This window comes from Euprymna scolopes, chromosome 24, assembly GCF_053919585.1.
Source record: "Euprymna scolopes isolate OS-2025 chromosome 24, ASM5391958v1, whole genome shotgun sequence".
Taxonomy (NCBI): Eukaryota; Metazoa; Mollusca; class Cephalopoda; order Sepiida; family Sepiolidae; genus Euprymna; species Euprymna scolopes.
The window spans coordinates 82,242,826-82,255,888 of record NC_136505.1 but is presented as its reverse complement, the minus strand read 5'-3'; the positions used below and the strand labels follow the sequence as shown (position 1 = coordinate 82,255,888).

At 30.3% G+C, this 13,063-nt stretch overlaps 1 protein-coding gene across 18 annotated transcripts in view; it reads left to right on the top strand.

Annotated features, from left to right (window-relative positions):
* The window catches only part of LOC145246805 (serine/threonine-protein kinase 26-like), a 203,264-nt gene that overhangs the window by 154,825 nt on the left and 35,376 nt on the right, over positions 1-13,063 (top strand). For all 18 annotated transcript variants that reach the window (XM_080108621.1, XM_080108607.1, XM_080108609.1 and 15 more), the window contains exons 4-6: positions 1,142-1,299; positions 5,727-5,912; positions 7,919-8,064. In XM_080108621.1, coding sequence (XP_079964747.1) covers positions 1,142-1,299; positions 5,727-5,912; positions 7,919-8,064 — 490 coding nt within the window. The remainder of the gene's footprint in view (positions 1-1,141; positions 1,300-5,726; positions 5,913-7,918; positions 8,065-13,063) is intronic.

The window sequence follows — 13,063 nt, the reverse complement described above, 5'->3', positions numbered from 1 at the left end:
TATATAAAAATAATTTTATAAAATTAACAGTAGGTTCTTTGATATGGCAGGAGCACGTTCAAAATGAATGTTATTGTTCAAAGCATAAACTTTAATTCAAACCATTATATATAAAAATAATTTTATAAAATTAACAGTAGGTTCTCTACAGTGCAATGTAAACTACAATATATTGTGGACTAAGTCACTAATGCATGTCATCCCAATGCATCACAATACGTCATCGATTAGAGTAGGCAATTGATCGATTTGATTGAAAAATGGGCAATTTTACCAATTTTGATGACAATAAAAATATGATTTCGAAACATTCGTTGATCATCATTCCAGGCAATGTCAGGTCTCCTTGCTAGTAGATATACAGTAGAACCCCGGGATACAGCATTAAAAATTAGTTACAAAATACAGTACAGTATATAATACATATATAATGAAATAACCTGAATAACACTGTAAGGCGGAGTAAATACCGTAACCAGGGGCCGCAAAAACATTGTATTCCACATCGTAACTTGAAAAAAAACATATCCTAGTGCCACCGTATCCCAGGGTGTATATATATAATGCAAATGTTAATATCTTGCCATGTCTTTTCTCTACAGGAGGAAAGGTTAGACAGTCTACATAAAATAAAAAAGTATGTTCATATGTAAAATTATGTAATTAAATGTAAATGTTGTAAATTATGTTCATGAGTAAAATTATGGGGGAAGAAAATAGAACTCTTGAATCCCTATGCTAGTTGTACTCCAAGGAGATTAAAGACTGTAAATTTGCAAAAAATTTTAATAAAAATAATTCAAATGAAAAATATTATGGGTAGAGAGCAGGACATAGGATTCCTTAACATAAATCAACTCAAAAATAGTTAATTCCAAAATCAAATCCAAACAGTAGACCTCTACATCTAAATGGTTTGCTACTTGATGTGAATGTTGACATTTTTTTTCATGTTTGTTAGATTTTTGTATTTTAGAATTAATTTTCAAAATAGTATAAAAAATATTTTTGATTGAAAATGTGAACTCTAAACCTTCATCTTTGAGATTTTAATGTTAACATGATTAACTGTATGTAAATACTGACACAAACAGTTTTATTTGTAATTAATTTTTTTTTTCTTTTTTGACTTGTTTTCCAGCTGCCAATGTATTATTATCGGAAGTTGGAGATGTGAAGCTGGCAGATTTCGGTGTTGCTGGGCAACTGACCAACACAACTAACTTCCGGCATACGTTTGTAGGAACTCCTTTTTGGATGGCACCAGAAGTCATCAAACAATCTGCATATGATACAAAGGTAAATCAATTCAAATTGTATCTCTACCTCGAGTTGCCTTCAAGTATTCCAAAAGTTTTTCAATGTATCCATATTCACTATCATATTACCTACAAAATTAATACCTTTATATTGCTTCAAAAGGTGGTGTCACTCTGAAATTCATAACTTTAGGAACACTTTCACATAATTAAAAATATTGTAATCATATTTTCTTCGGATTACTTGTAGATAATTCACCTGAAAAATGTGTACATGTTCATTTTTGTACAGCATTCTCTCTTAAACTCATCCATCCTTAAAAAATTTGAAACACAGCTGCTAAGCATAAGATATATTGTGAGATGTCTATGATTTTTGTGAAATTTTAACATGCCTAATAATAGCATCAACAAATATTTGCTGAATTTCAGTTTCTTTTAATTCATTTAAAGCATTTTTAGGAGACATAATATGGATAGATGAAATATGGATATTTGAAAATTAAAATATTTTGGATTTGCAGTAAATTTGATCCATGGTCATTAGACATCAATTAAGCAACTTTGAATTTCAATTACGTTTAGTATCATTATATTTTGATTTTAATCTTTGTAAGAAAACTTTTGTTTGAGGAATTTTATTCATTTTAAGTAATTTTTTTTAGGGATCAAAGGATTCCCTCCAGGAGCTAACACTTGATTTCATTAGAATTTGCATTTATATCCGAGGGCTTTTTTTAGAATAGATGTTTCTTTTATGGCTGCAATCTGTATTTCATTACAGCTCGGTCTTTCGGGGATTGTTTCCAGGTATTTCTTAAGATTCTTTTTCACTAAGCCAGTTGCTCCTATCACAACTGGGATAATGTCTATCTCTTTCAGAGACCATGTTGTCTTTAAATCATTCTTGAGGTCCTGATACTTGATTATCTTTTCCCGTTTAGATGAGTTTTTAAATGGGATTTTATAGAAAATGTTGACCTACAAACTTCACATGAATGAGGCCTTTTACTTTTTTTAAAATTTTATTTCAATTAGTTTTAAGAAATCAGTGTGTGTGTGTGTGTGTGTGTGTGTGTGTGTGTGTGTGTGTGTGTAAAATGTAAATTCCTTTCTATGGATTGTGAGATTGTCAGGAGTGAAAATGATGAGGGAATATTTATTTTTTTATAAACATTGCTGGTCAATTTCCAACTACAAAATCAGAAGCTATCATCAAGTAGATTGTTTCTCTTTCATCTAGAGATGTATCTGTACAAGTCTGTTTTTTTTTTTGTTTTTTTTTTTTGTGATATTCTGTTTACTCCCAACTATTTGTCAAGCATAAATTAACTATAATATTTCTTAAAATATTGATTTTTTTTATTTGCCTCAACAGTTTGGAGTCAATATTTTTTGAAGTTGCCAAATGATGGCAACATAAAATATATTGACTGAAAAATGTTATTCTATATCGCAAAGAATTTGAAATTTTTTTGTAAAATTCTAAGCATCTATTCTTACTTTTATTATAAAATATTAGTTGGTTAACATGTTTAAGTTTTTATAATGGCAAAATATGAGTCGACAGTCATTTGAATTCTTTAATGTTGTCAGTAAAGTAGTGAAATGATTATTTACTTAAAATATTTGTTCACATTTTTTTCATTTACTGAATTCTAAAGTTAATCTGTTGCATTCTCATTTGTTTTTCTTTATTTTACATTTAGACCAATTTTTCTGCTTTTCCAGTTTTCCTATTCCTTATCTTTGTGCTAAATGAAAGATTTTTTGACAATTGGTCTCTTCTGATTAAACAAAATTACTTCCTGATTGCATAGCTTTCCTAGAAGAGTAGGTCCATTGTTGCCTCATTGTTGACTGCTCATATAGTGAATATTATTCTGCTTCATCACACAATTTTTTTTTTTTTTTAGTCATATACAAATCAATTGCAGTGGTGGTGATCGTTTATTAACTTTAAAAAAATCTTCAGCTTCTCAGACCTTCTGTTATATAAAGGAAAGTCATAATTCTGTCTGTGTGTCCAATTAAGTCAGAAACCACACAAGATATACTTACAAACTTTACATAATCTAATTTAATGTCACTCAAATCTAGTTATGATAACAAAGAAATGCTGTAATCATTCTCTTGGTGTCACCAGGAACAAAATTGTGTGGGGAGGAGGGGATCAAAATTTTCTATCTTACTGCTAGTTGTTTGATTGTTTTATAAACACTGCTGAAATTAGATCAAACAGTCAGTCAGTCTCATTCTACATTTACTTTTATTAAACCAGTTGCAGTAGGAGGAGGTGAAAAATTTTCTTTTTATAAAACAAATAAACAATATTTATCAAGCAAAATTTTTTATTATTGAATCTGCTCCATAGATGATGAAAATTCAATAGTTAAGATATAATAATGATAACTAGTGGGACCTATTATTTTCTTTTTAAAACCAAATCTCCCTCAGTAATATCTTTAATTCTCTATATTTTAGCGATTATCAATACCCCTAAGATGTGATATACCGGGCATTATTTCTCATTCTCACGTAACACTCAACGTTTTTTATTTGTTTTCTGTGGGTTTTTTTCTTTACCGAATAAACGATTTCAAATAAATTAAACAACATAGTCGGCGAGGTAGAAAAATCGATTTTACTTTTTTATAAACAACAGTAAATAAGTAAATTCTTTTTATATTAATATAAAAAAATATGCGGTCTCGTTTATGAACATAATAAACGCTTTAAAATAAGTGAAACCACTAAGAACTTAGCAGTTAGGTAGAAAACGGACACTTAGAAAATCGATTTTATTTAAAAAAAAAAAAAAAAAAAAAAAAAAACATTAAACAAGTAAAAATATTTTTTTTTAAATATTGGGGGGGGCTATAGTCTATTTTAAAAACCAATATCACCTTCAAGAACGATCATAAAATGTGTTTTCAATCGATATTTATTCAATAAGGGACCAGTTTTCCTACCTAGCGAAAGGGGGCGAGTTTCCGGAGACGAGTTTTCCGGGGACGAGTTTTCCTAAATTCGCCTGGCATAGCCCGGTTGTAAAGTACACTTAAATATGATATTTTAATTCTTGCAGATTTTGTATATATTATCATAGAGTTAATGTTCTATCGATTTTTATACATTACTAGCAGGGGTACCCGGCGTTGCCCGGGTGTTTGTAGGTGTGTGTGGTGTTAAATAAAAAAGAAGGGGGGGGTATGATCGAACCCGAAGCCCTGAGGCGAAGTTTGAAAATAAAATCGGCCAGCCAGAATGAGTTAGTGAAAGATGTTTGAATTTATTTAAGAACGAAATTGACAGGTTCGCGGCCGCAAGTCGTCGAGCGTTAAGACGACGTAGGTTTGTTTATTATAAGCGAAGTAAAAAAAGAAAACAACATTAACACTTAAGCGTGAAAAAAAAACACCAAAAAAAATAACCTAAGGCAACCGAACGATGAAAACAGAAAAACGAACACGTGAAAAATGGCTTCAATAAGCCTGTTTCGATATTAAAATTTAAAAAATCGGTGGGTACCCGGGTGTTTTTGGGTGTCGCTAATAATAAGCAAAGTAATAAAAAAAAAAAAAAAAGCAGAAAAACGAAACACTGGTTCAATATTTAAATTTAAAAAATCGGAAAAAACAAAAAAAACATCTTGCACCACGATTCGAACCCAAAACGTTTAGATAATGAACCAAGGCCTTAAGCAACTGAGCTAACCCGACGTACATGAAAATTGTTCAGTTTTTCAACTATTTATTTAAAGTAAATCAGGTCACGTCATCTGACGCATGCGTAGAATTGTCATGAGAGGACAGTTTTTGATGTAAGCGTGGCACAAAAATAACACCCGCTGTCCTATTAATATATAGATAACTAATAGTGATAATGATATCAATTTGTAGATGATCTTCATAAAAATAAAATCTTTTTTCTTCATATATTCATACTTGCGGCTCAAATTAGATATAATGATCAATTATCAAAGATTGTTTTAGCATTTTATAGCTTAATATTCATTTCTGTTGCTGGTTCAAATATTATAATCTTAGTTCTGTATTTGTGTATCCATTTTTAATGTTTATGTTGTTGGTTCAAATCCTGACTAGAGTAAAACTATTACAGTATTTGTTAAGCAGTTATGCTGATCCCAGTTTACAGAATGACACAGGTATATATAGACGGTTAAAGTATCTAAATTTCTTTGTAAAATTCTCAGCAAGGTAACCAGTGTAAGAGGAAAAAATTCCAAAATAACGTGTAGCACAATGTTTTGCTATGCAGTCATCACTTACCTAGTAGAGAGAGTGAGGTTGGTTTTGATTCATCAGCAATTTCATTTGTCACAATTATTTAGTTTGCACTGGATATTTGTTGAATTGATTAGAATCCTTTTTTTTTTTCTTTTTTTTTTAAATTTTTTAATCATATTTTTATTTTATGATTTTTTTTTTTTTTTTTTTTTTTCAGGCTGATATTTGGAGTTTAGGTATAACTGCCATTGAATTAGCCAAAGGTGAACCACCCAACTCTGATATGCATCCTATGCGGGTGTTGTTTCTTATTCCTAAAAATAACCCTCCCCAACTGTCGGGCACCTACAGTAAATCATTCAAAGACTTTGTGGAACTCTGCTTAAATAAAGAACCTGAAAATGTAAGTCATCACATTCAAATAATCTTTTCTATAAATTCCAGCAGTCATGATATTAAAAAATCAAATTCCGTATAATTATCGTGAGCTTCATGTTTTATGTTAATCTAAATCAGTGAAAGCAAAATTTTTCACATTTTCTTCCAATCAAAATTGGATTTAGAGGATGTAACTATCAAAAAATGACATTCATTTCTGTAAGTCTTTGTCAATATAATGATCTTATGTGTTTATTTTTGGTTGCGTGTATCTTATCACCTTCCACATCTATTTTTAAAAAATGAGATTGTCTCATCACCAAAAATTAAATATGCAAGTAATTGAAAATCTACTTGTGTGACTATGGTAAAAAAAATTCTAATTTATTATAAAATGAATTGTTCCAAAATTGGATTTTGCCATCCCATTGACTTAACCAGTTTTAAAAACCTACTGTTTGCATTCTTTTTATTTTAACACAGTTTTAATAAGCATTTTTATTGTAATTTTTAATAAATTTTTTAAAATGACTGTTTTATTTACTACAAAAATATTTAGTTGGCAATTATTTTTATGATATAAATCTTTTTTTATTACATTCATTATTCTAAGAGAAATATTAACATTTTCATGAAAAAAAATCAACTTTGCAATCTAGTGGACAATTATCTTTTGACTACAAGAGATCCTGTTGGTCTTTCTCTACTCATATTCCATGGAAAAGTGTTTGCTTGACCTTCAATTTCTGGTTCCTCCTTATAAAACTTTCATGGCACAGACAACTTGGTCTATGATAATTGCAAATAACTTTCCTTTCTTCCTTATGCCTGACATCAATTACCATGACTTTCTATCTGTGGGACACATTGCCACAAGGTTGCTTTCCTGAGAGCTACAGCATGGTCATTCCCAAATCTAATGTCAAACACTTTTTATAAATTGCCGGTAATCTCCAAAAATACCGTTAGGGCTTACAACATGGCCGCCAGAAGAGTCAACAAAAAACTGCGAAAAATATATAAAACTCGTAATTTCTGTTTTTAAAGTGGGTTGTCAATTTTCTTTATGAAATATACTTCCAAAATAAACTATTACAGTCGTTTAAAACATAATAGAAGTATTATTTTTTATTTTTTAAAAACAATGTTTACAAAATGTCTACGAACGTGCGTAGACATTTTGTAAACATTGTTTTTAAAAAATAATACTTCTATTATGTTTTAAACGACTGTAATAGTTTATTTTGGAAGTATATTTCATAAAGAAAATTGACAACCCACTTTAAAAACAGAAATTACGAGTTTTATATATTTTATTCGCAGTTTTTTGTTGACTTTTCTGGCGGCCATGTTGTAAGCCCTAACGGTATTTTTGGAGATTACCAAATTGCCATCATAAGTTATCAAAGTTTTAAATTCCATGCATTATTTTCAACCCTCTCATAATATTTATCATCATTCCACTAACAATCTATTAGTCTTATCAAGTAGCTTAATAAGTTGTGATTCATTTGTAAATGAAAAAGAATGGATGTCGTGTAGCAAAGAATGGTAAACTATAAATTTTGATTTCAGTCCAAGCTCTTGAAATTAAAACATTTTGTCTTTCATTTTATGTTGCCAATTCAACAGGTCAGTCTTCTGTTAATGTTCATCCCTTATGCTAGTTGATTTTGTGTGAAAACTTGCAGTATGACTAAATTGAAGAGTCTCCAATTTGAAAGATTAACCACAAATTCATTCAGAATACATGTTTCGTACTAAATTTTACAAAGAAATGTATTCATTTTGTTTCTTTGGTGTTTTTGAATAAAAGGAAAAGCATTAAAATTATGTTTTATATGTGATTCTTTTTAGGTTGTCTCTGATATTTATTTCTTATTTTAGGTTTTTATTTCTTTGATAATATTATTGTTTCATTTTTTTAATGATTTATCATTCCATTTCCAGTTGTAATTGCTTGTCGCTATTTGATGAGAAAACAAGTATTGTTTGTTTTCTTTGAAAGAATCTATCTTTGCTATTTTTCAGAGACCTACTGCTAAAGAACTTTTAAAAACACCTTTTATTAAAAAAGCTAGAAAAACAGCCTATTTACAAGAACTGATAGAACGTTTTAAAAAGTGGAGACTTTCGGGCGGCCGACAAGATTCTTCAAGTAGTGATGAAAGTGATGAGTAAGTCTTTTTTTACAAATTTACAATTTCAAAAGATTCATAAAAACAAAAAACTTGAATGTTAAATATAGGTCATCCCATAAGTTCTGTTAGAATATTCTCTGAAATTTAATAGTAAGTGGGAATGTGAAATGGAATAAAATAAAAGTAAATAATGTTTCAGCTACGGTGATACATGATTCAACGGTGATACATGATTCAACGGTGATACATGATGCAACGGATAAAAGTGTTAGATAAAACAGTTTTAAGTGACAATTTTCTTGATTTTGATGGTTCAATCATCACTACAGATGATACAAGTAATAAAATAATTACTTAAGATTAAGTCATGGCTGACAGAATGAAAACTATTTACCTCAGTGTTCAGTTTGAAATTTGTATAGATTCCTGAATTTGACAAGATACACCTGGAGGTTTTATTTTATAAGGAAGATTAATAACAATTTCAGTTGAAAGCCCTAAAAATATGACAGAAGTATTTAAAATCTAATACTTTTATTAAATATACAGGTGTATTGAAAGGGTAATGTAGCATGGATACACATTTGGTTAGAAGAAAGCAGCATAATTGATTGTCAAAAAATTAAATAGCTGTAGGTTGAAGTCTGGTACCTGGGCAGGAAAAACAAATCTTGTGAATTGTCAAAAATGCGTGGCTGCATCTACAGTGAGCATTTGCAGGGGGGGGGGGGGGTCACAAATTGTTATATAATAACAACCCAAGATTAGTTTGGAGAAAAACCACCTGTCAGATTTCTGTACAAGCATCTTCCTTCCTTTTTTTTTTTACACAGGCATCACCATATTATCAAGGCCAAGAGACCACTCAAGGATAACGGTTAAAGAGTGTACAGTAGAAATTGGACAATATAGTAATCCTTAGTAATGAAAATTCGGTAAATTTGTTAACTTCTATGGAATGGCTCATCAAGAACTTATTTACGTTAAACTTGAAGACAACCATATTGTAGTCAGCAGGAAAATGGAAGACAATTCCACAGGCGTGCAGTTCTAAGAAAGAAGCTTTGTTCATGGAATCTACGTTTAGGTTTAGGCACAGATAAAGAGTGGGGGGAATTATTGATAGTGTTTTCAGCTAGACGAGTGTTTCTTGTGAAAGTTTGGCGAGGGGGGACCATAGACTGAAGCTCAGTCGAACACTTTCCATGAAAATAACGATACATCAGAAACAAACTCGCACCATCTCTTCTGTGAGATAGAGGTTGCAGGGAAATGCTAATTACTAATACACTAGCACCAACGACTAATAACAATACTTTCCTATTTTCGTGTCATTGTTGTTCTTTTATGCACAGCAGAAATACTACACTGAGTTTTCAGCCAAAGCAACTCAAATTATGCATAAGAATGGCTGAATGAAAGAACATACAGAAGATGGTTTACAACACTTGGAAATGTAAATCTCTGCCTTGAAAATGAAAGCTAATCAGTTTGGTTTCATGATGAGCTCTCTGCATTGAAGAATAGCAATAAAGCTTCTTCAAACCATACAACTGTTCACCTTCATCTTCAACATGGAAAGGTTGTTTGAAATCAACTGTAAATGATGAGCTGAGTGAATATTCAATCACTTTTTAAACTTTTTAAAACTTAAAATTTTTGTATCTCAAATGATCCTTGACTACTATCGTGCTTTAACGATGAAACTAAATACTTAGCTGCATTAAATATTACCAGTCAGTGTTGAATTTCAGAATTATAATCCAAACAGAGCTTATGATATGACAATGTATAATGGACTATTTCAATGTATGAGTGTCTAACAGTTTAATGATCAGTTCGTATGTTTATGTCAAACATGATGTTTAAGCCTAGCAAGTGATTTGCAAATAAGACCACGTTCTGGTCTGAGTGATGACTATTTTAGATGGCTGGTATTTGTGTGGCACATATCTTGGTTCTTAATTGTTCTTTCAGTTTGTTAATACAATTTGCTTTAAAAATGTTGATTTCTTCCTGGCATATGTGTCTCCATTTGTCCTATCAAATGTCAAGTCCTCAAAATATTTAATTAGACTTGATAGATTGCACTTTTTTCTTGTATCTGAGCCAGGGTCTGCCAGACTTTTGTTTACCACTTTTAAAAATTTTTGGTATATAATCATCACTCATTCTGACAATTTGGCCAGACTGTCTGAGCTGTGACTGGATAAGGAACGCTTCAATACCTGCAATCATTTTTCACTCAAAACAGCAATTGATATGTTGGCCTTTTTTGAGAAAGAGCGAGTTTTTTTTTTTTTTGCTCAAGGCTTCCGTTTTTGTCTTCAAGCGTGCAAACATTCCATGCTCGAAGATTAAGGTTCAAATTGTGTTTCTTCTTTTGACCGCCATACTGGATAATCAGATAGCTGCCATGGGCTGCCAGGAATGTTAAATAAATAAGCAATTTTTAAAGCTTGTTTTATTGTCTCCTCCCCAGTTCAGAGAAAGCAATGCTATATCTAAAGACCTACTTTGTCACCACTGGAAAATGTGAAGCACTCACTCACAACTGGAAAATGTGAACAATACATTGGCCTGTGATTGAACGGTCACCACCCAGTGGTTGCATTGAGCTTTAGCTAAAGACTACCAGCAATATGCTTTACCTCTCTCTGTTGCCTTCACTCTCTTGTTGTAGACGTTTGCATGGGACTAATTAAACTAAATGTTGTTGTTAGGCTACCACACAACGATTTTTTTATAGTACTATCCACACTTTTCAAAACTGTTGATCACACACAGTTGGTGCAAAGGTTTGCCACAGCATGAACAACATACCACAAATTTTATATCCTAGTTTTTCTTCTGGATGTTTGCTTTAACAAAGACTGAAAGTGCATCGTTCCTAGTGTTTTAATAACACACCCAGATGCCAATCTGGTTATGACTATATATATATATATATATATATATATATTATAATCAAAATAGAACATGATGTAAAAATACAGGTGTAAGCCATTCAACATAAAGAATAAACAATTTAAAATAAAGTTTATCGATATATTTCGGCAAAGAAATGGTACTGTTAGGCAGGACAAGTCCGTTTAGTTGTTGTTCAAAGATTTTATCTTTAACAAAGCAAACTTATTAGGATAGTAAAATCTTTACACGGTTAACAGGAGAAATTCATATATAAATAAAAGATGAAGACTAAAAGTTACATCAAACTTTATTATATAGTCAAGGAGGGAAACGGGAGGAAAAACTCTTTAGGCCATGGCATTTTGAAGTTAAATGTTTCTCATCAGAAGAGAAGAGCCAGTATTATCCAAATATAAAGATATAATAATAAAAATTGGCTTGAGAACATTTAGATTAGAAATGAAATATATATATATATATATATATATATATATATATATATATAAAGTATAGGTTAATAAAAAAAAAATAAGTATATATATCATTAGAAGATAAAATAATAGAAATCATTAAAAGAGGGGAAAAGAGAAAGTAAAAAAAGATATAAGGGTAGGGGAAAGAGTAAAAAAGAGATGGAAATATATAATAATGAGTAAAAATTAAAAAAAATATATTTATAATGAAGAATAAGAAAATTTATGGGTAGGAAACAAACAGAAAAAGTCCAGCCTTTATAAATAGTCCATGTAAAGTTTTGAAGTCTCTCCACCTGGCTCCAGTTTATATGACTGAAAATATCAAATTCAGCAGAAAAATAAGAGTATGAGTTTCCCTTTAAATCATTTTTAAGGAAAACTGGAAACTGATAACGAATTGAAAAATAGTTTATATAAAAATCCAACAATGGATAGAAAATTACTCAAAAAAATAAATAAAAAAAACATTCTCTAGAGATCAAAGGCATATGGAAAATGTGATATACAAGCAAAAAAATGATTGCAGTTTTATATATATATATATATATATATATATATATATAATGAAAGGAAAGGAAAAGGGGAAGAGCAGTAGAGAGGGAGAGAAAGTAAAAATGAAAAGAAAACTCTAAGAAAAAAATAAAGGCTAAAACTTAAAGAGTCACTGGAAAAAAGAAAAGCAGTAAGATTAAATTAAAGTCGGTCAGCAAAAAGGAAAAGACAAAGGAGATGGAATGACAAGTGAAGGTTTCAAAAGCTAACAAGTATAAACTGCATAAGGCAAAGATCCGTAAACACATACAGATATGAATATCTACCGTGCACATAAGCATTACTATGCATGTAGACAAAGTGTTGAGGAATTGAAAAGACGATAAGGAAAGAGATTGTGTGGTTGTCTCATAAGGAAAAGATAAATCAATAACGCACGGGTATATGAATAGGTTATTACTCACACACACACACACACACACACATATATACATAGTCTGGGTAGGTTTATCCATTAAAGACGTTGAGTGAAATTTGAAAATCAAATTAGAGACGTGTTACATTTAACACTTTAAAGCCAAATAACAACGCAAATTTTTTTTTTTTTAACCTTTAAAATAAACAAATGTTTATTTTTAAAATTTCACTCAATGCCTTTAAGGGATAAACCTACCCAGACTTTCAAATCAAGAAAATTATCCGGTTACAGAACCACAGCTAACATCAAGTGGACTTAACTTAAAATTCTTCCATTAAACATCATGACGAAGAATAAGAGGAAAAAAAAAAAAATATATATATATATATATATATATATATATATATATATACAGATTGAAAAAGGAATGTATATCTCTGAAATATATCTCTCTCTTTAAAAATAAACATTTGTTTATTTTATAAAGGTTAAATAAAAAAGAAATTGCATTGTTATTTGGCTTTAAAGATGTAACACGTCTCTTATTTGATTATATATACACACACACACACATATACTCGCACAGAAACAAACTCTCAGGGAAACAAAAACATACTAGATATATATATAAAGCAAGTAATGATTAAATATTTAGGATAGAAATAAAATAAAGATAAGATGAATACGAGGTAATTATATAAAAAGTATCTAATGGCCATGTCAGATACAGTAAAAGATG